Source organism: Brachycentrus maculatus, unplaced genomic scaffold (assembly GCF_059751285.1).
Source record: "Brachycentrus maculatus isolate JH-2025_06_01 unplaced genomic scaffold, ASM5975128v1 h1tg000374l, whole genome shotgun sequence".
NCBI classification, from domain to species: domain Eukaryota; kingdom Metazoa; phylum Arthropoda; class Insecta; order Trichoptera; family Brachycentridae; genus Brachycentrus; species Brachycentrus maculatus.
Window position 1 is genome coordinate 653,147 of NW_028281123.1, and position 27,867 is coordinate 681,013.

The 27,867-nt window shown below is 36.5% G+C and overlaps 1 protein-coding gene across 3 annotated transcripts in view; it reads left to right on the forward strand.

The window, feature by feature from the left end:
- The first annotated feature begins 2,344 nt into the window (after positions 1–2,344).
- The window catches only part of polybromo (protein), a 38,805-nt gene continuing 13,282 nt past the window's right edge, over positions 2,345–27,867 (forward strand). For all 3 annotated transcript variants that reach the window (XM_088270198.1, XM_088270199.1, XM_088270200.1), the window contains exons 1-22: positions 2,345–2,421; positions 3,731–3,858; positions 4,927–5,076; positions 5,866–6,043; positions 6,684–6,832; positions 8,751–9,005; positions 9,988–10,117; positions 11,239–11,370; positions 12,813–13,148; positions 13,517–13,779; positions 14,404–14,942; positions 15,405–15,503; positions 16,186–16,344; positions 16,644–16,859; positions 17,895–18,083; positions 18,691–18,839; positions 19,488–19,720; positions 25,216–25,382; positions 25,482–25,548; positions 26,108–26,213; positions 26,945–27,078; positions 27,165–27,260. In XM_088270198.1, the coding sequence (XP_088126324.1) occupies positions 3,733–3,858; positions 4,927–5,076; positions 5,866–6,043; positions 6,684–6,832; positions 8,751–9,005; positions 9,988–10,117; positions 11,239–11,370; positions 12,813–13,148; positions 13,517–13,779; positions 14,404–14,942; positions 15,405–15,503; positions 16,186–16,344; positions 16,644–16,859; positions 17,895–18,083; positions 18,691–18,839; positions 19,488–19,720; positions 25,216–25,382; positions 25,482–25,548; positions 26,108–26,213; positions 26,945–27,078; positions 27,165–27,260 (3,873 nt within the window). In that variant the 5' untranslated portion in view covers positions 2,345–2,421; positions 3,731–3,732. The remainder of the gene's footprint in view (positions 2,422–3,730; positions 3,859–4,926; positions 5,077–5,865; positions 6,044–6,683; positions 6,833–8,750; positions 9,006–9,987; positions 10,118–11,238; positions 11,371–12,812; positions 13,149–13,516; positions 13,780–14,403; positions 14,943–15,404; positions 15,504–16,185; positions 16,345–16,643; positions 16,860–17,894; positions 18,084–18,690; positions 18,840–19,487; positions 19,721–25,215; positions 25,383–25,481; positions 25,549–26,107; positions 26,214–26,944; positions 27,079–27,164; positions 27,261–27,867) is intronic.

Here is a 27,867-nt window from a genome sequence, read left to right on the forward strand (position 1 = left end):
TTTTTTTTTAACCAAGCTGCGAAATTTATTGAAAATGTGAAACAATATAAAAAATATAAAATTGTATCCCGATTCTACTATGAATTTACATTTAAAAGCTTTCAAAATACCTGTCACTGCCAATCTAAATAAATACAAGATTGTAAGTCCATCACCAAATTTTCTAGAAGTTCCCCAGTGTAGGCAGTGAAAGGGATTAGTGTTTAGTTCAATTAGTCAGCTAGATCCGATTCCGACTCGACGTTGGCTGGTACACAGACGCCCACAACCCCAACCAGCACAGCAGATAGACACGGAACAGTGCAAAGACATTTACAGAAAATGGTCAGTCATTGCATTTCCACTCAACCATATTCATCGACACTATTTCGGATCCCTTTCACAAGTAACTACACATATATATACGTATATACACACATACACATACATTTTTCTTGATACACGCCTATCACAATCCTTACAAACGGCGGATATAAAAAAAAAATAATAAAGGACAACCCTATCTCACAACCTGGCACAAAGTCCTAACCATGACACTGAAAGACAACAATAACACAACGCAGTACTTTACACAAAAATAACACCATTACGATGCAGCACTTTTGATCAAACATCATCATTTAGAAGTGACAAATACAACGTTCGCTCTATCAATTCCACCGCCGAGAGTCGAGAAACGATGCGCCACCAGACGCGGAGCGGTGCCGGATCCAGCTCTACAAGTTAGTAAGGTTAAATACCTTCACCAATTCCTTTAATGGAAAGAAACAAGCACAAGATGTGAGTTCAGTTCAGCCAGCAGCCATGGAAAATCCCACACTTGCTTCTTGAGATCTCAAGTTGAAATCGCTAAGAGAAGTGATTGGATGTTACACCTTAGATTCCCCTTAGGGTGTTCCACTTTTCCACCCAAGCACCTGCAAAAAGTGACAATTTAATATGATTGTTCATATTCGCAAAAAAGTCCGAATTCCATGTCGGCCGGCTAACATCCGTCAGGCCATCCAGCATAAGTTCCCTTTCCGAGTCTAGGATGGGGCATCTCCACAGGATGTGATCCGCCGTCTGAGATGGAGCCCCACATACACAGCCTGGATTCTCCGTTAAGGCTAGCTCGTGGAGCTTTCCCCTAAACTCTCCATGTCCGGACACTAGTTGGACCACATAGTGGTTCATAAAGAGAGAGAAAGTCAAAACATAGCACACCTTAAATTCTTAGCAGACACCTATTCTCAAAGCTAAGTACACAGATGCTCTGGACCCTTGTCAGGTGCCATGTTTCACAGCCATATAAGAGAATAGGAGCAATGTTGGCATGTATAGGCGGCATTTAGTCTTCACCGAGTATAAATCCGATCTCCAGACAGCCTTTATACTTCACTCCCAGTTCCTTTTGAAGGCTGTCATTTTCACTTATGTGCGCTCCCAATTACTTGAAACTTTCTATGAGCTGGTTACTCAACGTCAAGGGTAGCTGGGCGTCTAGGTATGGGATGTTACACAACACATGGGCTTGTGCTACATTTATTGTAAGCCCCATGTGCGTAGAATACCTATTCACCCTATCAACAATTAATTGAAGATCCTCGACGGAGTCCTCAATTACAACAGCATCATCTCTGCATATTCTATGTGGCAGAGTTTCCGGGAGGGAGAGATGGTTGTACCCCGGTCAGATGGTAATGACTTTTGATGAATGAAATTTATGAGGATGATAAAGAGGAACGGCGCAAGGACGCAGCCTTGTCTGACCCCGGTAGAGACCCCAAACCAATATGTGCCAACATCTCCTCATACATAATAATAATAATAAAACCCTTATCCGCACCCCAATGGTGCATAGGGCACTACGTCATATAAACGCAGTGTTATCTTGATCGTTTACGCATGAAGGAAAGGTGATCAGCCCTCCGCTCCAGGTACCAGTCCAGGGTAATATTTAATAAATATAACAGTGAAAAAATCACTTATACATACATACCCGCCGATTATTACGACGCCTAACCTGACCACTTTCAAGTATTTGGCATACCTGATCGTGCCATGTTTTTCTCGGTCTTCCTCTGCTCTTTTTTCCACTTACATTCACCTCGTAAATTTGTTTTACCGTTCTTTCTTCACTCATTCGTTCTACATGTCCAAACCATCTCAACACACCTTTCTTAATTATATCGATAATGCTTATCTCAGCTTTGCATTCCTTCCTTATTTCACTATTCGCACATTTATCATACATCGTATGTACTATCTAGTAGGTACTTATATACCTAATCTTTGATCTCTATAGTCCACAACTAGTTTATTATCTTTGGTCCATAAATATGTATTATCTATGGTCAAAATTGTTTGACGTTTTCTGTCGGCATCGTAGCTTGGGTGTTTTGTATTTTTATAAAGCAGTACCGGCGAAGTGAAACTAAGGTAAATGCTAGATTTTAATAATTATTTAGGAAACATTGACAACTATGGCTCTTAAATTCGTATTTATATTTGCTATAAAACTATATTGTATTTATAAGTTGTTTTTCATGTTCAGAAAAATGCAAGCTTGTGTGCTTTTAGTGCAATTAATATATTTTTTTGTTATTATTACTGTATTTACTCACAACCTATGATGCTTCCAGTTTTCATATTTTTCTTCCTTTTTGCTGATATAAATTACAAGTTTTAAAATGTGGGTAGAATTACTTTTAGTAAGGTTATAATCCACTTAATATAAAATACTTAATAACATTCCCTTATAAAAAACTTCCACACACTAAAAAAATCCTAAATGTTATTTTTATTTTTTGGTAAGGGAATGTTATTCAGTATTTTAATGTTTTAGAATTTAATAAACCCTGATGATGACAAGGTTCTTGTCGAAACCGGTAGGTTAAAATGTGTACTAATAATAAAAAAGTGGTTAAAACAAAGTTGTTTAATTTTATAAAGTAAATAAAAGGAATTTTATACAATACTTTATTTTTTACTTTTTTATTTATTAGGACGGGTCAGTACGTCACGCCCGTGGACGTAAGTTCACATATATTTTATTTATACTTAAAATATATGTAACGACTATGAAATATATATATTTTCGTTTATTTATACATTAATCACAAAAAAAAATACAAAATTACAAACAAATGGAAAAAAAATTATGTCAAAACATGCATGGATGACTAATTACCTTGGTTGTTGGAAAATATAGGTCCTGCCCGCTCCAGGGGGCAACATATATTTACAGGACGTATTCATATCGCTCACTCCTTTCAAGAATGTCATAAATAAAAAATCGTCAAATTTCAATTGTGCGTGTTTTCGGAATGCCCAGAAAATGTACTATATCCCAGCAAAAGAGGCATATTTTTAACTTAATATTTACCCGCTACAGGACAGAAAGTGTTGTTTTTGCATTTTGATGAAAAGGTATTGTTTAATTATTTTTTTAAATGTACTAAATATTTTTCAAACGGAGAAAAAACCTTACCCAGGTTTTACCTAAAAAGATCTGTTGCACAATAAAAAGTTTAATAAGTGGCTTGATATTTATTTTTAAAACATTGTATCATATTTTTAAACTTTAAAAACGTCCTCCTGAAAAATCGAGTTTTTTGATTTATGACGTTCTTAAAAGGAGTAAGCGATATGTCCTACCCGTTGCCGGTATTGTTTACGTTTGACGTATTTATATGTCCCGCCCGGTTAATAGGTTAGCTTCATAACAATTTGATGTTGTGTTATGCAGGAATGAGTAAACGGGGTCGGAGAGCGTCCTCCAGCGCGAGCCGTGGGGAAGTAGAAGATGTGGAAGGTGAGGACAGCGACCAGGAGTTGCCGCAAACTTCGCAGCGTAAAAAGAGAAAACCAGACCCTGTAAGGAAGACAAACCCTTTGTTTGTACATATATATCGTAGTCGTACAAGAGAAAGTGACCAACTAACGAAACGTAAAGTGTTCAGGAGGGCCATTCAAGTCACTTTTGCTCGGCAAGAATGTAAACATCAATGCAGTTAGTCATTTTTAACAAGTCAATATATTATACTTTCAAGTTTAAAAACCTTTGGGATTTTTTCAGGGCAATATTAAGCTAGTAAGATATCAAATAGTCAATGATCACGTTTTTGTAAAAAAAATGCGCTTGGTCACTTTCTCCTGTATGACTACGATATGTATTTACTTAAATATTAATATTTTTATATTAAATATTAAAATCAAACACTGATTTTTAGAGTCAACAAAATTTTATTTTATAATTAACCTTCCCCTCCCGGTGATATGTATTTACTACAACTCGACTTTAGAAATGAGAATATTAATTTAAAATATAATAGATACGGGCTCAGAATTTTTATATTCTTCCGAAATATAATTATGTATTGCATAGAAGTAATATAATATAAACTTATTCATTTACAGCGAGGGAAATAAATAATCTGTTGAAAAATCGGGAATAAAATCACCAATACGCAAACGTTTCTGTATGTGTGCTTTGTAAGTATACGCGCATGTCGTAACATGAGTGTTTACTCCGCCAGTATTGCGCAGATTGTCTTACGCAGCAGTCGTGTCGCTACTCTAGCTATTGCCACTACTTACGATGTTTTTTCCCCTTTTTTTAGATAATTACCAGAGCTATTACAAACTTGTTACATTTCAACATCAACTATAGTCAATAAAAGCAACATTTAGGAATATTTACATTTTTCCCATTTTTAAACCACATTTTCATATGGTGTACAAAATACATATCACCGGTACATGTGGAAGTTTTTAGCACTGTAAGGGAAGGGTTAAAAACATATATAAATAAAAATTGTTAAAATTGTTTCCCCATGTTATGGCATTTTCAAACTAATGTAAAGATGAAATGGACTGAGGGTCTTTATAAAAATATACAATACCACTATGTGAGTGGGTGAATAACGTTTTGTGTTTATGCAGGGGGAGCTGTGTCAGCAGATATATGATACCATACGGTGCTTCCGGAAGGACGATGGCTCCGTTCTGTGTGACTCCTTCATCAGAGCCCCCAAGAGACGCCAGGAGCCGCAGTATTATGAAGTGGTCTCGCAACCGATCGACTTGTTGAGGGTAATAAATCATTTGTTTTCAAATATGTTTATTAGACTTAGAAACATTTAAGACATGGCATGATCAATTATTTCATATACTTGAATTTCATTTACTTTGTCATCTTTTTTATGTTTTTTAAGTTTTAATTAAAAAAAAATTAAAAAAATTGCTTACTGAGAGTCAAGTATTTTTTTTTTGTATTTTATATTAAGTTTTTTGTATTTTGTATTAACTAATTATACTTAGAAACCTATACCCTTATACCTTGTACTATGACTATTTATTTTGTATACCCACACACAGGCCATGCCTTTGTGGGATCTTTTTTTGTATTCATTTTTATTTTTTATTAATATTTTTTGTTTTTGAATTTATGTAATGCAAAAGAATTTTAAAAAAAGAAAGAAAAAAAAAAAAAGAATGTGGTCAGGTCAGGAGTCGGAATAATCGGAATTGCAGGAATGTGAAAGAGACGAAGATTGTTTGCAATAACAGATTAGTATGCCGTTCTATTCTCTCTGCCTACCTCTATGGAGAAGCGGCATGATGGTTAATTAGTTTTTTTTTTAAGTAAAAATTCCTTAGTATGGAATTTATGTAGATTATTAGACACGGAAGCAAAATATTTATATATATATTTTGTTACGTATTTATTTTTTGGGACGAGAGAGAAATATTTTCCACCTTTGTCTAATACAAGGGATTGCATTTCAATTGCATTTCCTTTGCTTTCATTGTTCTTTTATAATATTTCACCTATAAAATGGGAAAAGTGTCAATAAATATTTTTTTTTTAAATTCTTGCAGGTTCAACAGAAGTTAAAGACAGACACATACGATGATATTGAAGAAATGGCGTCGGACATAGAACTGCTGGTGAACAACGCTAAAGCTTTCTACAAACCTGACACTACAGAGTATAAGGATGCCGTCAGCTTGTGGAATCTCTTCACGCAGACGAGGCACTCTCTCGAAAATTCCACCAGTAACACATCCATTTATGTTTTGTATCTTAAATTTCTGAACCGTATATTGCCCAAATATTTGCAACACTGACTCACCTGGATCAGGCTTGAAATGGATCTTTGTCAGACGGGAGGAATATCTAATTTAACATACTCAACCTATAAACGATCAAGATAACGATCAAGATAACGATCATGTGTTAACGATCAAGATAACACTGTGTTTATATAATGCAGTGCCCTATGCACCATTGGGGTGTGGATAAGGGTTTGAAAACAACCTATAAAGGATTGCATTAGAATCGTGAAGTGTTTATAATAGCCGATATAATAAAAAATTTCATTCATCAATTTCTTGTGAAAATTCGCCTTCATAAATATGTTGTTTTTGTAAATTGGTAATGAATGACGTCACAGAAACGATGAACTTATTTTAATATTGGTAACATTGCTAAATTATTGGCGGCTCACTGAACTCAAAATGTGGTCTTATATGTACAAGTGTTTTTTTTTTTATTTGACCGTCATATTATTCCACAAAGTTAATGAGAAATCAATACGAATCAAGTATAATGATTACAAAAAAGTTATAATATTTTGTTATATTATTATAACAAGGTTTATAATTTGGTCGCCGTATTCAGAGTCACACTTTTCTAGGTGAGGAATTAAAGCAGTCATCCCGCATGTCTCGCCTGGCTTCCACGTGCCGGAAGTCCACAACTAGTATTGACAATGCGGAAGGGGAACTGTCCGAGACATCTACAACCAATGACGACGACGAAACTTACGAAGAATTCTTTGTCGGAGTAAGTCTTTTATCAACTAGGCCACTGCATCGTATAAAAACAGTGTTATCTGGATCATTAAATTGAATGGATGTCGGAAGCATCGTAGTTTAATTTTCGCTTTAAATTTTTAACTTAATTTTTATTTCATTAAATTTTATTTTTATTGTTACATACTACTCTTTTTTTAAGACTGAATTTTTATTATTTTGAAATATATGTATTTAACCTGTGCTTTTACTTATTTCTTTTAGTTTGTTGTGTTCACATTTAATTGATGAAAAACATTTGAACAATTTGTATTTCACTGTCCGCCTCCATAGTGTAGTGGTTAGCGTTCTAGGCTACCATGCTGGAGGTCTCGGGTTCGATTCCCAAGAGGGTCAAAATAAATATTAGTGATTTTTCAGTCTAATATTTATTTAAATATGACCCTGGACTGGTACCTGAAGCGGAAGGCTGATCACCTTTCCTTCGTGTATTTGATGATCAAGATAACACTGCTTTTATACGATGCAGTGCCCTATGCACCATTGGGGTGCGGATAAGGGTCAGAAGAAGAAGAAGTTTTTCATTTTTTGTGAACCATAAATAAATAAATAAATTAAATTAACTTACGAAGGGAAGGTGATCAGCCCTGAGCTTTAGGTACCAGTCCAGGGTAATATTAAATAAATATTTAAGTGTAAAATCACTATAATTTATTTTTGATCCCCCTGGGAATCGAACCTGGGCCTTCCAGCACGGTAGCTAAACACGCTAACCATTACACTATAGATGCGGACAATTTAATTACAATCAACAATTTTAACATACATATAAGAAAAAATCTCAGCACTAAAATCGTTAAATTTAGACATTTTGTGGGTATAGTGGCAAAAAAAGTTTTTTTAACCATTATCTGCACCCAATGGTGTATAGGGCACTGCATCGTAGCAACCGTAGTGTTAACTTGATCGTTGATTGCATGAAGGCAAGGTGATCAGCCCTCCGCTTCAAGTACTAGTCCAGGGTATTGAATAAATATTATAGTGAGAAAATCACTGATATTTATTTGACCCCCCCTGGGAATCGAACCCGGGACCTCCAGTACGGCAGCCAAGCGTGCTGACCATTACACTACGGAGGCGGATAAAATTTGTATTTCACTGTATTTTATTTCATGTTAAATAATAATAAATAATAATATAACCCTTATCACCCCACCCCGCACCCCAATGGTGCATAGGGCACTGCGTCATATAAACGTAGTGTTATCTTGATCGTTTACACATGAAGGAAAGGTGATCAGCCCTCCGCTTCAGGTACCAGTCCAGGGTAATATTGAATAAATATGACAGTGAAAAAATCACTTATATTTATTTTACCCCCCTTGGGAATCGAACCCGGGACCTCCAGAACGCAAGTCGAGCGTGCTGACCATTACACTACGGAGGAGTTTTTTTTTATTTTTTATTTTTTTTATTTAATGTTACTTGAATAAAACTTTTAGCCTGAATAAAATACCTACTATTAAACTCAATGTTTACTTTTACTTTTAAAACCACATCAAAATGACATTTCAAACCACTTAGTGCATTTAGCCAGTTTATAGAATGTTAAAAACTTTATATGTAATATGCATCATTAACTGCCCGCCTCACCATTCCGTGCTAACCCATATGACCTACACGCACGAGAAAAGATATCTGTTCCAAAAATATTTAATGCGTACCGGATACACTGACAAATTTTTGTCAAGTTTCACACCTGACAATGTTTTGTGACAACAAACGTTGTGATTTTTTTGCTTGTTTATAAAAAATATGCGTGAAAATAACCCGAAGGTAGGATTAAGTCAAAATTGTATATTTTCGAGTTAACATTTTTTGCCAATACACCCACAATATAAGAAAAAATCTCAGCACTAAGAAGTTAACGGATATTTGTCAATTTGCAGGTAATGTCGGCTTCAGTAGAAGGGCGCCCCCTGCATCCCGCCTTCCTCAGCCTGCCCTCCAAGAAGCAGTACCCCGAGTACTACGAGGTCATCAAGAACCCCATCGACCTGAAGATGATCGCCGCCAAGGTGCAGGCCTGCGACTACTCCTGCATCGGGGACATGGAGCGCGACCTGATGGCCATGACCAAGAACGCCTGCCTGTTTAACGAGCCCGGGTCCATGATTTACAAGGACGCCAAGGCCTTGCGAAAAGTGAGCATAAACTGAGTATTAATCATCAAATACTAAGCATTAAGTGAGTATTAGGCAGCCTCAGTAGTGTAATGGTCAGCACGCTTGGCTACCGTTCTGGAGGTCCCGGGTTCAATTCCCAGGGGGGGTCAAATAAATGTAAGTGATTTTTTCACTCTAATATTTATACAATATTACCCTGGACTGGTACCTGAAGCGGAGGGCTGATCACCTTTCCTTCGTGTGTTAACAATCAAGATAACACTGTACTATTGGGGTGCGGATAAGGGTTTGAATTGCTTGAAATTGAGTATTAATCAGTCTTGAAAAAGAAGCGGTTAGCTTCAAAACCGGTAGACTATGTTATAATAAAATATTTATAGTGATTTTAAAACTAAATTATATTTTATTATAAAATGGAAAATCACAATGTTAGTGCTTCAAATATAAATTATATGAGCATAAACTTCTTTATTGGGGTCTAAATCGGGGATGACGAAGCTTTCTCGTAAGTGGGTCATATTTGTTTTTTTTTTTTTAAATAGAAAATCCATGTCCTGGGTCACGTAGGTTGAGCAATTGAATCAAAGGCTTACAAGTTTAATTGACTTTGAAATTTACAAGAAAAATTGTCCGCCTTTGTGGTGTAATGGTTAGCATGCTCTTCTACCGTTCTGGAGATCCCGGGTTCGATTCCCAGGAGGGGGGTCAAATAAATAAAAGCTATTTTATCACACTAATCAATATTACTCTGTACTGGTACTTGAAGCAAAGGGCTGATTGCCCTTCCTTTATGTGTTAATTAATGATCAAGATAACACTGCTTTTATATGATGCAGTGCCCTATGCACCATTGGGATGCGGATATGGGTTTGAATGAATGATGAATTGGGGATGAAGGTAGTTCGGATAAGTAAAAATTCTGATATTGAAATAATTGTAATCGACAAGGAACTTATTTATAAAAACTGTAATGTTTGTCTAATTTTTTTGACGTTTTTAGCATATACAGGCCAAAAGGGCAGAGCTGGAGCACGGAAGGGTGCAGACGCCGGCCAAAACTTCGGAGAGGATTCGGAGCAAGCGGACCGCCAAGCCCCATCTGCTCTCCTTGTCCAGTGCTGCCGTGTCTGGTCAGTTGCTCTCCGTGCGTCCTATCCTCGCTGATACTCACGCAAAATACTTCTTCTCTGGCCTTCTGTTCTCCGCTGCTGGATATAGGCTTCTTTTGTATCCTTCCATTTCCCAGCCAGGACACAAAATGCTGAACCCTCTTCTAGTAGAACGGAAGGTCTGCTGATGATAGCCAACAGTCCGCCTTCTCCTGAGGAGTGCAACGTGGTTTCCTCCCAACAACGAGGAAATGCTGAGAAGTTCCCGATTGGCCCACACTAGACTATGTTTCTAACACAGATTTAAATAAAAACATATTTATTTAGTTAGAAGAAACAAAAATCCACTTAATGATCCATAAACTTTGTACAAGGTAAATAATTTGCGATTCTCATTAAAAAAATAAATTAAAAAGAAATCCCTCCATTTCCTTCGGTCAGTTGTTGTTTGCAGCCAGTTTCTACCCCCCACAGCGACTATGTCATTGGACCACCTTTTTTTATCTCAAAATTTTTGGGGTCCATCTTGTGGGGTTCTGTCTTGCAATATGTCCTGCCCATTGCCACTTGAATCTTACTACGCGATTTATGATATCCGCTATTTTGGTTCTGTTCCTGATTTTTTCATTTCTCACTTTATCGCTCAGGTTTAAACCAAGCATAGATCGCTGTGTGTATTCGAGCTTCCATGCGTTTCTTTGTCAGAGCAAAATAATATATTTATGATATTATTTATTCAGTATTTTTATATACATTAAGCATGTATTTGACGTTTTTATAAATTGGCAAAAATTGTCCTACAATATTTGAATTTGGATATACAGTTCACGCGAACACTTTGACAGTAAGAAAAGTTTGAGGAAGTGTCTCGATTTTTGTTGTTTGTAGACTGTTGGATTTGGTGAAATAAGGAATGAATGTAAAGCTGAGATAAGCATTATTGATAAAATTAAGAAAGGTGTGTTGGGATGGTTTGGACATGTGGAACGAACGAGTGAGGAAAGAATGGTAAAACATATTTATAAGGCGAATATTTTTGGATAAATGAGGATGACCGAGGAAATGTCTAGCAAATGAATTAAATTATAATATTTATTGTAACTATGTTAAGTAAAATAAAATAAATACATTTGTCATTAAAGGTGCGGTAGAAATACCAGACAGTGACACAGAAAAGGGCAATATGGAGGACCACAGTGACACCGAAAGCAGTCTGAAGGACAATCCGCAGTGGAGACTGTTCCAGACCGTCAAGAGCTTACAAGGCCCCAACGGTGAGAATTATCCAGCTTCTCTTGTAAAGTTAGAACATGATCATTTGGAATTGAAGAATTATGAATAGAACTAAACTATGAAACATTTTTTGGAACTCCTATGCAATCTAAGTGCATAGGCTTACAAATTTCATAAACTTGTTAATTTCAAAAAATTTAATTAAATTTCAAGAAATTTTTTAATGAAATTTGTAAGCCATTGTTTTAATCGCTTAACCTACGTGACCCGCGACGTGAATTTTCTATTAAAAAAAAAAAATTGACCCACATCCGCCTCTACACGCGTGTAACATCCACTAATTCTACCCATTATTGACAACCACACTACTCAAATTCTTTGAACTTCTAGATATATTGATTAAATGCGAAACATTGTGTTTGATGAATTCACTAGAACTTCACGAGAGACGTCTATGGTAGGATGAGATAAGCTTTTTATTGAACAGAAACTCTTTCATTTGCATGTGAGGTCCGAATCCTGAATTATATTCACATACATAAAATATGCTAGAAAATATCCTTTTCAATTTTTATTTTAGTTTATAATTTGACCAATCATGGGTAGAATTGGTAAACCTCCTTCCTTAGTTTTCCCTCTACCTTCTTCCCTAAACTCCTCTTTTCCTTTGCCTTCTTTAGTACCATCAATTTGTAATTTTTTTTTAATGTTCAAGTACTATCTACCCTCTGATTGCAAACAGCTATATATGATATCCAAGATTTTGACCAATATCACTAGTCTGTTTTTGGTTGGCTGGAAGATATTGCTTTTTAGCGATAAACTTGCCAATGTACTGTATGTACATGAAGTACATGAAGTACATGAACTCTTCTGTATGTACATGAAGTTTAAATAAATAAATAAATGTTACACGTGTGTAAAGTGATCACTTAAACCAGCCTATGACAGTTGTGAGCCCCGTATTCTCCGTATTCTTAATGCCCAGACTTCCATATTCTTCTTCATCTTATTTGTAGTTTATATTAGCACTTTTAATCTAATTTTTTATTTCTGATAAATCATGGCACGATCAGGTATGCCAAATACTTGAAAGTGGTCAGGTTAGGAGTCGTAACAATCGGCGGGTATGTATGAGGAGATGCATGAACGTGGAAGAGGCAAAGAATGTTTGCAAAGACAGAGTGGTGTGGTGTTCAATTCTCTCTGCCTACCCCTGCGGAGAAGCGACGTGATGGTGAGTTAGTTATAATATCTTTTGTATTCTTGCCAGTGCGCTTTATTAAAACCTAAAATATAATGTGTAACCACACACAGGCCATGCCTTTGTGGGATTTTTTTTTTATATTAACATTTTATATTTTTTGTACTTGTAATTATAATGTATTGTGAATTGCAAAAGAATTTAAAATAAAGAAAAAATAAAATAAAATCCATGTGGAAATGTAAAAAAAGAATGTAAAAACATTGTTATAATGTTAAGGTTCGCTGTCGGAGCCCTTCTGGAAGCTGCCTTCGAAGCGCTTCTACCCCGACTACTACAAGGAGATCAAGAACCCGGTGTCGCTGTCCCAGATCAAGGACAAGATCCGGCGCGGCTCGTACGGCACGCTGTCGGAGGTGGCCGGCGACATGAACATCATGTTCGAGAACGCCAAGCAGTACAACGTGCCCTCCTCCAAGCTGTACAAGGACTCGGTCAAGCTGCAGCGCCTCATGCAGCAGAGCGTGCAGGAGATGCTGGACATCACGCAGGACTCCTCCAGCGACGACGACGAGAGCCTGTCCTCCATGAAGAGCTCCGTCGTCAGGGGCAGAGGTAATTAATTTCAGTCTGCTTCTTGCGTCTGGAGCATTTTGGCATTAGATTCAGCTTTTGTACCGACATTTCTTGGTGGAGCTGCATTTTATCTTCTTCTTATTCTTCATGAGCCCTCTGTCCTCCACGGCTGGATATAGGCCTCTTCTATATTTCCTTCTATTTTCTTCGGTCGGTTGCTGCTGCCAGCCATTTTCTACCCCCTACAGCGACTATGTCGTCGGACCATCTCTTTTGGGGTCTTCCGACACCTCTTTTGTTCTCCCAAGGTCTCCATCTTAAAAATTTTGGGGCGAAATGACTCTGGTCAATCCTAATCATTGGGTCCTTGAAACACCATTATCTCTATTGTCTTGTATCTCTGCCAGGGCGTCCACGCACGAACACAGTGACGCCCTCCACCCCTCCCGCAGTGAGCGGGGCCCCGGGCACCCCCGCCTCTGCACCCGCTGGCCCACCCCTCAAGAAGAAGCTCCACGCCCTGCAGCGCCACCTCATCGAGTTCACCTGCTCCGACGGGCGCCAGCCGATGCTGCTCTTCATGGAGAAGCCCTCCAAGAAGCTGTACCCCGACTACTACACTATCATCGAGCGGCCCATCGATATGCTGACCATCGAATCCAACATCAAGGTACGGTGTCATTACTCAATTCCTCCTAACACAGGAAATTTACAGAGAAGGGGCCAAACCACAATTAACAAACATTTCTCGGTTATTTTTTTACTCCAAAATTTTATTGTGTAATGTAACATCAGATTTTTTTTTTCTTGTTTTCTGTCTTGTTCTATTTTTTAGAAAAGTAACTTAACCTGCTGTAGGAAAAGTAAAAAATCATAATATACAAATAAACATATATACATTTGAAGTTTCATCCTTCTTTTATAGGTGTCTTAACTTGAGATGAAACATCTATCATTTATATACAAAAGAAGATAGAAGTCTGAGTATCCCAGGGCTCACTATCTAGCATTTGACTGGCTTAAAAGATTACTTTATAGACATTCACAATATAGTGTAACATTCACCATGCTGCCCATTATAAATGCCCATCAAGCAGTATAAATGTTCAATCTTTGATCCATCTTTTTTCGTATAAAAATTAAAGATCTGTTTTTGTTAAGAATAGGACAAGGTGTGGGAAATTTGAGAAAGCTTCATATTCCGAATATATATAAGCTGAGTCGAGTTTCATATTCCGGTATGACAGTAATAGGATCATCGTCAGATAATGACTCTTTTTTTTAATTATTTTAGAATGAGCGCTACACCGCCCTGGATCAGATCGTCGGAGACTTCAGGATCATGTTTGCCAACTGCAGGCAGTACAACGAGGAAGGGTCCATGATATACGAAGACGCCAACCTCTTGGAGAAGGCCTTGAACGAGAAACTAAAGGAAATCACAGGCACTGCTGTGGAAAGAAAGACTCCCCTCAAAGTGTTCAAAGGCAAAACCAAACAGCTCTCCCCTATTGAGCAGAAGTTGAGAACTCTCTACGACGCTATTCGAGATTACAGGGAACCCAAGGGTAACCGACAGCTGGCTCTCATCTTCATGAAGCTGCCAAACAAGCTGGAGTATCCGGACTACTATGAGCTGATCAAGAACCCGATCGACATGGAGAAAATAGCGCACAAGCTGAAAATCAGCGGCTACTCCTCCGTCACTGAACTGGCTTCCGACTTTGTGCTGATGTTTGACAACGCTTGCAAATACAACGAGCCGGATTCGCAAATTTACAAAGACGCCCTCGTGCTTCAGAGGATTTGTCTGCAAACAAAACAGTTGCTAAGGTGAATATTAACTATATTAATATCTTCTTCAAACCCTTATCCGAACCTGATAGTACATAGGGCACTGCACCATATAAACGCGGAGTTATCTCGGTCGTTATAAATGAAGGAATGATTATAAGCCTTCTGCTTCAGGTACGGTAATATTGATTAAATACATATTAAAGTAAAAAAATGAGAGTGAAAAAATCACTAATCAAAATTCAGAAAAAACCTGACTGCCCGTTCACATATTGAGTGATTAGAATGTTGCAATTGATTTAAATAATTAGTGGTATTTTCCAAGTAAAACTTAATAAAAAAAATTAAAAAGACTTCAACCCTCTACTGAAAAAAAAACTGCAATATGAATTTTTGCGCCTTAGCTGATTTTAAATTTCCCCTTGCCAGAATGTTCATAATCAATATTACACAAAGAATTTACAAAAAGGTTGTGAATGATGATGTGTTTTAAATTTTAAGGGAAGATGATGAATCAGTTCCTGACGTGTCTGCCGCAGTTCAGGAGTTGCTGATGACTCTGTTCACTACCGTGTATAACCATCAAGACGAAGAGGGAAGGTAAAGGAAAAGCGACTTCTCTTATGTAACATTATTAATACCTAAAGCCCAATGCCCTCAAACAAAACGCGCCCAGCAGTGGTGGGTCTGATCTGACCCAGTACAGAAATCGCCTTTTAGGCGTTTTTCGTCGGGTTTTTCAGGCCTGAAACATCATTATCTTACCTTAGAACCGTAACTATCCATCTCCTCCTCCCCTGACCCCTCCTCTCTTCCTTTAACTTTCTACCTGATTCCCTTTTCCCATGCCTTCCTTACTCTATCGTCATTTTGTTTTTCTATTCATGTTACCCTGTTTAAATTCTTAATTTGTAATTATGCTCTCTTACGTTTCTTTGTTTTTCTTTTTTCTTATCCTTGTCTTAACCTGTTCAAGCATTATCTCCCCACTAATTTCTAACAGACATCAAAAGGTACAAGCCTAGATTGTTCACACTAGTCTGTTTTTTTTGGTTGGTTGGAAGGTATTGCTTTATAGCAATAAGCCCGCCAATGTACACACATATTGTACAAAAAGTTCAAATAAATAAATATTTCTTCTTAGCAATAAGCCCGCCAATGTACTTTTATTCTGTACATGAAGCTAAAATAAATTAATAAATATTTCATACTTTTCCACTGCGTGTGAACTGTTTGTTGCCTTCACAGTATGTCTTGATTGACTCGCGTCCATATTTCGCAGATGCTTCTCAGACAGCATGGCCGAATTGCCGGAGCACGATGAAGTGAACGGGATCCGTACTCGGGGAGTCTCTCTGGACCTCATCAAGAGACGCCTGGACAAGGGACTCTACAAGCGACTCGACCACTTCCAGGAAGACATGTTCTCCGTGTTTGAAAGGTATTTGTACTCAAAATTCATTCGACAGCACCTAATGTTTGTTTGTAGTGTCGATGAAATTCACTAGAAGTTGGCCATACAAAAATTATACAAATCATATTTTTATATTATTTTTTTGACATCTTAACATAGATGTAGAAGAATATGGAAGTCTGGGCATTTACGGGGCTTACATATATATGGCTTATATATATATACTTGTAAGTGCGCCGCGGCCTGAAAAAGATTGGGAACCCCTGCTTTAGCTTTTAAATTGACCAGATAATTTATTTACACTTTGTTATTTTTGGTTTTGTCAGGGCCCGCAACCTCTCTCGCTCCGACAGCCAGGTGTTCGAGGACTCGGTGGAGATGCAGAGCTTCTACATCTCCTGCCGCGACCAGCTGTGCAAGGGCGGCGCCGTGCTGCAGTCCCCCGCCCTCAAGGCCACCAAGCAGGACCTGCTGGCCTCCGTGGAGCTCGTCAAGCAGTGCAACATGCTGGAGGAGCACATCGACGAGGACGCGGAGACCAGGTATGCTCGCTCCACAATCGGCAGCCGAGTTACGCCCTGCCGATCTCAGCTGAAATTATGAACAGTGAATATTGGATTATAATTTATATTTGAAGCAATAACTTTGTGATTTTCCATTTTTTAACCACCCTACTCTCAGGTTATTTTCTAGAGTTAATTCTGTAGAAAAAAACTTTTTTTTTTCTACAGAAGATTTAAGGTACAGAATTCGAGACTCTATTGCAATTCGATTTCACCAATCTGGTAATAGACCTCTTGTATTTCTCAATGCCATCATTAAAAATATCGATGATGACATTATCAGTATTTTCTAAATTATTATACAACCTTAGCATCCTAGAAATAGAGTTAAAATGTGCCATATGATTGCTATATACTGGGAGAGAGGTGTTGTGTGTCCTTAACCTGTTAGCCGGGCGGTCCGCTGTCCAATTACACAACTTGTAACGGGCGCGAATACTGATTCACTCCGTAACTTAAATTCATGTCGAGACATGTATGGATGACTAATACCTTTGTTGTTTGAAAAATATACTTACTTTTACTTATAACCCTTATCCGCACCCAATGGTGCATAGGGCACTGCATCGAATTGACGCAGTGTTATCTTGATCATTACTTACATGAAGGCAAGGTGATAAATTAAATTAACTTACGAAGGGAAGGTGATCAGCCCTGAGCTTTAGGTACCAGTCCAGGGTAATATTAAATAAATATTACAGTGTAAAATCACTAATATTTATTTTCAACCCCCCCTGGGAATCGAACCCGGGACCTCCAGCACGGTAACTAAACACGCTGACCATTACACCACGGAGGCGGACTTGAAAAATATACACCCATATATATAATATAATAAACATATATTTCAAGGACTTATTCATATGTCCTACCCGTACCCGATATTGTTAACGTTTGACGTATTTATGCGTCCCGCCCGGTTAACAGGTTAATCGCCGAACGGGAACATTCATTGCTATCTTCTAGACCCAGAATGCTGAATCAATGCTTTTGCTCATTTTCTTTGCGTTTTAGATCCAGTTGTGATGAGAGCGTCATCCCGGCAGGTGGTCAGCCGCTAGCGACGGCTCAGTACAGCAAGGGAGACTTTGTCTACGTGCAGAGCAAGAAAGGCAGCAGACCGGAGCCGTCCATTTTGCAAGTGGAGCGAGTATGGAATAATGTCGACGATGTTCCTATGGTGTACGGAAACTGCTATTTCAGGTAAAGACTGCTATTGCAATAATTCGTATATCAGTTTAGTCGGTTGACCAATACAGCAAACCCTTGTACATAAATACATACATTATTTTTGACATCTCATCATAGATGAAGAATAATATTCTGATTACAAGTCTGGGCATTTACAGGGCTTACGACCATCATAGGCTGGTTTGAGTTATCACTTTCCACACGTGTAACATTCATCAATTCTACCCACTGTTGACAACCAGCCTACTCAAATTCTTAAAACTTATTATAAATATATTGATCAAACTCGTAACACAGTTTGCGCGAGTTCACTAGAGACATCTATGGTGGGATGTTGAAAGCTTTTATTTAGCAGAGACAAGAGGCCCGAATCCTGGATTATATTCACGTAGGTACTTGACAAACGCTAGAAAACATCATTTAAAAATTTTATTTTGGGTTATAATTTGACCAGTCAATTTAGTTATAACATTTTGAGTATGTAGTTCCAAATATTTGTTCACATATCACGATTATCTCCATTTAGGAGTTGTTTTTTTTACATTATTCTTAACATCTCAAAATTTGACATCTTATGTAGGTATATACAATAACTAAATTTGTGTTTTATTTTTTTAAGGCCGCACGAAACATTCCATGTAACGACACGCAAATTCCTCGAACAGGAGGTCTTCAAGACGGAATCTCACCAGTCCATTCCTCTGGACCAAGTGGTCGGCAAGTGCTGTGTCATGAATGTTAAGGACTATTTCAAGCTCCATCCAGAAGGTAAGACTGCATTAAAATATGTAGATACAGTAAAACCACTATCTATCGTTTTAAAAGGGACCTGTTGAATAAGCAATAATGAATTTTATTTTTTGATATCTTGAATTGATTTTTATGCAAGGAAGCCTATACAGCATTTTTTTTGTATATATTGTGTTTTTACGCGGTATCGCATGGAGTTTTCCTACCATGTAAATGGGAAGTTCTATGTACTTTAATGCGAGGGAGATATTTATGTATATTTTAACACATTGTTTGTGGAAAACGCTTAAAAGCATATTTACATACTGTTGGTAGAGAGCAGGAGATGGTTATCAGCACTCTATTTGCTTACTTTAGGTAGAGCGCGAGACACTCCAAAAACATTGTACAGATTGGAATTGGGTTTGCGGTTACCTGTGATTATGTAGTATACTGAGGGTCGAGCAGACTGTCTGAGTATAATTAGGGTCGAGGTTGATGAAAAAACCGCTCGACAACAATGCATTGATATATCTCTTTGAAACTTTGAAATGTGCTTACTATTGATAGATAATATTGTACCATTTGACCTCCAACTTTCACTGCTAGGCTCATTTGGGCCTATGTTATTCTGAAAAGGCGCTAGGCACTCCTAGCGATGTTGACCAGTGCCAATCTATTGATCAGGTTTCTCCGACAAGGACGTGTACGTGTGCGAGTCGCGCTATTCGACCAAGTCGCGCTCGTTCAAGAAGATCAAGGTGTGGCCGGCCTGCGAGACTCCCCACAAGCTGCTGCAGCGGGACGTGCCCTTGGAGCCGCGCCGCGTCATGTCCGTCTTCCGCGAGCGGGTGGAGAAACACAAGGACGAGCTGGCCGAGCTGGACGTAGCCGAGAACGTACAGGAGAAGGAGCGGCCGGTGAGTGGGGGAAAGGAAAATAGGCCCAATTAGGGACACCTAGACATACGAGGATCACCTAAAAAGTAGTACCTGTTTGGGAATACAAAAAAATCTAGTATATGAACAAATATGAATGAAATTCTCAATATAATTAAATTTAAAGCATTTACTTTGTGGTTAGTCATTTTTACTTTTTTTTTTACAAAAATGTTAATAATATTAGTGAATAACCACTCACCGAGATTTTTATGTCTACCGGTTTCAAAACGTACCCGTCTCTTCGTCATGACAATCACTACTACAGCATGCAAACAATACCACCCTTCACCACCATAGCACCATTTACACACTTAAAACTACACAAAATGTTTAACCCGTGCGATTTTTGGCCGACCCGAAGACCAACATGCACTAAAGTTTTCACCACAGACATGTATTACGAGCCGAGGTTAAACATGCGATAGGGTTAAACGTATTAATAAACCAGCTTATATACTCGTAGGATGAAAGGAGTGGGAGGGGTTTGAATTAGATATTGACGAATCTTGCTTAGCCGATATTGAATCAAATAATGGACTATAAGTAAACCGTACCCGTTTCGAAACTGGTAGACACAAAAATCTCGGTGAGTGGTTATATACTAATATTATTAACATTTTTGTAAAAAAATGAATATGTAAATATGAATATTTTATTTGTAAAAAAAAATACCTTAAACCAGTGTTCCGCAAACTTTTTCTATTCAAGGTACACTTACCAAATTAAGAAATTTCAGAGGTGCATATTTACCATATTATGGTAACATATTATGTTTAATGCGAAATGTGAGCCTACTTAACTGAGCACAGGCAAGCGAAATTTGGAGCAATTGTGTTATTTTCACAAAACTAGACTTTTTTTGCGGCATACCAACTAATCTAGTGTGCCCCGGCTCACACTTTGCGGAACAATGTCTTAAACTACTTCTCCACATACACAGCAAATTTAAGCATTTGTCGTAATGTGTGATGACTTTTTGTATCCTTAGTCTAGTATATTTTACATCTTTGTATATTCCTCCGCCGCTAAGATACATAGTTAAAGCGCACAGCTTTTGATCACTTTCAAATTCGTTTCCTGCCAAAAAGTTCTTAAGTGTTGTAAACAGATGGTAATCTGAAGAAGCCAAAGATCTGAGATACAAAAATTCATCCCACGTTACGACGAATGCCCAAATATGCTAGGTGACTATGTACATAGAAAAGTAGTTTAAAGTATGTTCTTTGCAAATAAAATGTTCATATTTGTATAAATTAGATTGCTTTTTACATTCCCAAACGGTTATTACTTTCCGGATGACCCCTCGTATTGAAACATTTACATACTTAGAAAAACAAAACATGAAAATAATATATATTCTTGATTTATCTTACTTTACAATAATCGTTTTATACAGATGAAACTCCATTATAATGTTACAATGCTAATCACTCAAATAATTAATTCAGTATTTGTGTCCTTGTAAACATTCAGGGATATGTATTCAAAATATTATTAACACATTGGTTACGGTGAAATTTGTCTAATAAATATAATTTGACGCAGAGGATATTAAATCGCATCCAAAGAACGATGACAGAAAAGAACCGATTATATTTTTGTATTATAGTGACATGTCGCGCACTCCTTTCAAGAACGTCATAAATCAAAAAACTTGATTTTTCAGGAGAACGTTTTTAAAGTTTAAAAATATAATACAATGTATTAAAAATAAATATCAAGCCACTTATTGAACTTTTTTTTGAGCAACAGATAATTTTAAGTAAAACCTAAAGGTTTTTTCTCCATTTGAAAAATATTTAGTTTATTTAAAAAAATAATTAAACAATACCTTTTCTACAAAATTGAAAAACAACATTTTCTTCCCTCTAGCGGGTAAATATTAAGTTAAAAATATGATTCTTTTTCTGGGGTATAGTACATTTTCTAGGCATTCTGAAAACATGCATAACTCAAAATTGACGATTTTTGATTTATGACGTTCTTGAAAGGAGTGAGCGATGTATCCACTACACAGCAAAGCAAACATAGCAAGAAATTAGATATTTAAGATGTGATTTTGTATATTATGTTGAAGGTAACCAAAATACACAAAAATGGCACACCGCCGCAACGTAAGGTTTCTGAAACTCACAAATATGTGCATGCCGTAAGCATTGTGTTAATAAGGAAATGATCATTAATCAAATGTTGATATATTTTTTTGTCTCATTTGATTTTTTAAACTTCTCCGGACGATCTTTATAGAATGTGAGTATATGTATTATGCACTTAACAAACTAGAGCTTTATCATCCATAATAATTTGGCTATGTATCTGACTGACATATCGACGAATTACGAGATTTACTTACTAGACTTTACCACTAGAGATTACCAAAATACTAGGGATTATTATTATTTTTTTAAAGAGAAATATTTGTGTTTTTATTATTTACACAAATATTTCAATTTCATACTATTTCTGTGAGCCTATGCGGCTCATTATTAGAAATAGGCATCAAATTCTAGAGTGGATTCGAACCGAGAAACTCTGACTTAAGAGTCCATGACACTAACCACGGGACCACAACTCGACCCATCATCAGAATGGTTACTAGAGATTACCAGAATACTTACTAGAGATTACTGAAATACTTACTAGAAATGATCACTTTAAATGCAAACCTTTATCATCAGCATCATCACCCAAGGTTATTATTAATCCAGTCCCACGGACACCAAAATGGCAATGTATTTGACTTAAAGGGTGGTCTAATTACACCAAATTTGTTAATTCTCTTTCTGCATGAGTGTACTCTATCTATATCTATCTATAGAACCTTGTATGGCAACTATCCCACTATACAATATCATTTTTTGTGGTACCTCTATATATTGTAATACATATTTAAAAAAATGCATTTCACTTCTCATCATTTCATAGTACATGGAACCTCTCATAATGAGCATAATTCATTCCAGAATCTTGCTTGTTAAGCGAAACACTCGTAAAGCGAAACATTTATTACACAATATACACTAAAGTGTGAAACTAATTATTAAATTGATCAACCCTTATGTATGGAAGCGAAACATGGAGTTGGCAAAAGAAGGATGAAAGCAGACTGAATGCAGTCAAAATGCGATCCCTCAGACGAATGTGTGGCAAAACGATGTTTGATAGATGTTCGAATGATGAAATAAGGAAAGAATGTAAGGCTGAGATAAGCATTATCGATAAAATTAAGAAAGGTGTGTTGAGATGGTTTGGACATGTGGAGCGTATGAGTGAAGAAAGAACGATTAAACAAATTTATGGAGCGAATGTAGTTGGAAAAAGAAGCAGAGGACGACCGAGGAAAACTTGGCACAATCAGGTATGTCAAATACTTGAAAGCGGCCGGGTCAGGAGTCGTAATAATCGTCGGGTATGTATGAGGAGATGCATGAATGTAGAAGAGGCAAAGAATGTTTGCAAAGACAGAGTGGTGTGACGTTCGATTCTCTCTGCCTACCCCTGCGGTGAAGCGGCGCGATGGTTAGTTAGTTAGTTACTTGATTATTAAATTAATCATCTCATCATCTCACAATCTACAAGAAGAAATCACTATCATTCATCCGATGTACAATCCAATGCATTAACAAATTCCTTGATGAAAGAAGTCAAGACCTAACCATGCTTTAGAGAAAGAGTTTTATAGGGTGTTTTTTTTTAGAGGTATACAAATTCAAATTTCCGCAATAAATAGATGGTGGCACCCACCGTGTTGCATGTTGCGCCATCTTGTTGAAACCACAGCTCTGTCACATCAATACCATTCAACTGAGGTACGAAAAAGTCAGTAATGGTGGTTCTGTAGCGCTCTCCATTGACCGTTACATTCTGGCCGGCATCGTCTTAAAAAAAATATGCGCCAATGATTCCACCCGCCCAAAAAGCACACCAAACGGTGACTTTTAATGGATGTAAGGGTGTCTCGACAAAGGTTTTTTTTTTTTTTTCCACCCCGAATTCGGCAATTCTGCTTACATATTGACATACCCATTTGACCAAATATGTGTCTCATCGGTGAACAAAATTTTGCGTTGAAAAAGAGGATCAAGCTGAATATTGTTATCAGCCCATTTCTACGAAGCGTTCATATTCCCAAAATCATATTTAAACAATAATTGCATTAAATATCATAGACACTAACATTATTTTAATGTTTTTTTTTTTCATTTTGAATTTGTATACCTTTAAACAAACACCTAAGCATCAAACACTAAAAAATCTTTAGAAAAAGTTAATGAAGTTGGCATGCCTCTAACCAAGTCTGGATTCACAATGGGTTTCTCAAGCACTTGATTTCTTCTTTGGCTGTATTCATTGTACCGCATGTTCTAATTAGCATGTGAATCTTACTACATATGTGGTGTTTCTATGGTGACATCGCACTGTGTAAAACCATGGGATACTGAAGCTGCAATTCGACAAAATATTAGTGCCAACAAGCGATTATTACTTTACTGTTTATTTAAGGGAATATTTTAAAGTCTCACATAATTTTTATGAATTAAAATACATACATACCATGGTTTTACGAAAATTTTCCTGCAATGTATGAGTAATGCTTACGAAAAATATCTAAATGGGTCATTAGATGCTTTTGAATATGATTGTATTTTTTCTGTAACTTTTCTGTTTTTTTCAACGACTTTTAAATGATTTTTGCAATAATGATAAAACTTTATTATTTTTAAAATATTTGGCTTTGTACTTATCAATGCTAAATATGTCTACCATATATCAATGTCCGCCTCCGTAGTGTAATGGTCAGCATGCTCGCCTACTGTTCTGGAGGTCCCGGGTTCGATTCCCAGGGGGGTTTAATAAATATAAGTGATTTTTTCACTCTAATATTTATTCAATATTACACTGGACTGGTACCTGAAGTGGAGGGCTGATCACCTTTCCTTCATGTGTAATCGATCGAGATAACACTGCGTTTATATGAAGCAGTGCCCTATGCACCATTGGGGTGCGGTAAGGGATTATAATATATCAATGTCAAATATGTTTATAACATATATAGATGGTAAAAACCAGAAATCAAAACTTTGTTTTCACTTAAGTTTGAATTCACTAGAATTTCACTAGAAAAATCGATGGTGAGATGAGAGAAGCTCTTTATTGAGCAGAAACTCGTTTGTATGTGAGGTCCGAATCCTGGATTATATTCACATACTCGAGAAACACAAAAAAATATCTTTTATATTTAGCTTATAATTTGACCAGTTAATTTATTTACAACAATTGTTTAATTTATTTATTGATTGTGAACAAGTATTTGGACACACTCAAAACGTTGTATTCCCCGATTATAGATTTGATGGATATGAATATTTTTATTTATTTGTTTATACTTCATTTACATCGTAGATAGTACTATGTTCCATAATATTATTCATGATTATGAAAGATATTTTCCAACGCGTCACTCTCTGTTCTAGAATGTGGTGATCTTCAATCCACTGGGAGGGGACGATGAGAACACATACTACGAGCAGTACAACACAGTCTGCTCCGGAGTCATAAAAACAGGGGACTATGTGTACGTAGTTACTGACGGGGGTAAGCAGATGATAGCGCAAGTCGATGCCATCTGGGAGACCAAAGAGTAAGTTAAAAATATTGTAGATTTCATATTGATTTTAAATTGTATGGTTATCAGTAAAGTTTTTGTGTAAAAATACATTTTATTTTGTATGTATTTTAGCGGAAAATGCTATTTCCGTGGACCTTGGCTCATACAACCTTCAGAAGTAGTGGGAACAATAAATAAGGTTTGTTAATTTGACTTCTATTTTATACAAATTGTACAAAATTAGTTTAAAATGCATTTCCTAAAAAAAACTTGACAGATAGAGATTGTGAATAAAAAGGAAATTTTCCATACAAGTTTGAATGAAATTTGCTCTCAGAACCCAATGTTAAAACTTGACCAAAAGTAAACTGACTTCAACATTTCGGTGTCCCTAGACTCTTATTTTAACTTGCAAAATGTTCTAGTCATTTCTTTTTAATATCCTGGTTGACAAATGTCCGATTGTGCTTTTATTCATGGTAGTTGAGGTTATGTTTCCCCAGATAATCGACAGGTTAGAACGTATTTTATCTATGGGTTAAAAAGTTGCTAAAACCTCCAATGTAATTTGAATTTAGAATAATATTTACTGCCAGTGTTAAAAATGTGATTTGTACGTACCTAATTTACTGAAACTAGCTTTTTGTATTTAAATTTCGAAATGAGAACTGTGCTGCCAGATTGATAAAATAAAGTGTTTAGTGGTAAGTACTTAATTTTATAATTTAATTGTATTAATTCTACATTTTTAATTGTAGGTATTTTACAAGCAAGAGATTCTGCTCACAGCTGTGCATGATTCGAGTCCTGTGGTCGGTATTGTAGGAAAATGTGCTGTCCTACACTATGATGAGTACCTCAAATGTAAGTGTCTTACACGCATACATTATCATAGATTTCTCTTCCTTGCATTCTCTTCTTTACAGTCTCCAATAAAGTTATTTTGGTTGTCTGAGTGTATGCTTGGCTGCAATAATGTCCCATGTGTCTGAGGGGGTATTCCGAAACGGGATTCTTCTACATCTTTAACAATAGTGTTCTTGCTTACTTTATAATTTTTGTGTTAATATATACGCTTTCAATTTTAGTTTGTAATGTATATCGCTCACTCCTTTCAAGAACGTCAAATATCAAAAAACTTGATTTTTCAGGAGAGCGTTTTTAAAGTTTAAAAATATAATACAACGCATTAAAAATAAATATCAAGCCACTTATTGAACTTTTTACTGTGCAACAGATCTTTTTAGGTAAAACCTGAAGGTTTTTTCTCCATTTGAAAAATATTTAGTATGTTTAAAAAAATAATTAAACAAAACCTTTTCTTCAAAAACAAAAACAACACTTTCTGCCCTATAGCGGGTTAATATTAAGTTAAAAATATGCCACTCTTGCTGGGATATAGTACATTTTCTGGGCATTCCGAAAACATACAAAGCTGAAAATTGACGATTTTTGATTTATGACGTTCTTGAAAGGAGTGAGCGATATGTTAATTTTTATTGAATAAATTAGGAGTTTCTAAGAATTGAATTCTTAGAAACACTTAATTTGTGACTTACTTAGTCAGCAGATTTATGTACGCTTTTATTTTTTAGGTCGACCCACTGAAATTCCCGAAACAGATGTGTACGTCTGCGAGGCCCTGTATGATGAATCGAATCGGACATCTAGAAAACTCAAAACCGGCCTTCGCAAATACGAACATACAGACGTCGTCACGGCCGATGAGGTTTGTATCCAATCTGTGGCAGTCTACTCTCCGTCAAATATCTAGCTAAGCCTTACTTTTAGTGCAGATTATAATTTTGTTTACAGATTTACTCATTCCCGCGCCAGCTGGGACCGCCCCCGTTGGCCAACATGCAGGACGTGCAGACTCCTCAAGTTATACGAGCGTCTGGCAGTCAACTGGTAATGTTCATCAAATTAAAATTATATCAAACATGGATCATACTTAACCCATTGCACCACCTATAAAGATGATATAATTTATATTATTAATTTTATATTATGTTTTGACATCTCATCAAAGATGAAGAAGAATATGGAAGTCTCTTTGATGAGATGTCAAAAAATAATATGAAAATAACTCCTGTAGTTGGAGATAATCCAGATTTTGTGAACAAGTATTTGGACACACTCAAAATGTTGTAAATGATATAATTTGTTCATACAACATACTATTTAATTTTGACACATTTTAAAAAAAAAAATTATTATTTTTTATTGGCAAAGCACTCAAAATTGAGTGATACATGGCATACGAGTGATTTTACTTAAACAATTTTTTTTAATGATTTACTTGGGGTTACACGTTTTTGCCATACTTTTTTACATGTTTAATGACCGCACAATTAATATTTTTACATTTTTTTTATTACAATAACATTAATTACCCACAAAATAAAAATGGTAAAACATAAAACCATATTTTTTTGTTGTTGTTCATAAGGTAGATCATTGGCGAAATATACTTATTTATGTAATTTTTATGAATAAAGTTATTGTCGAATGACAA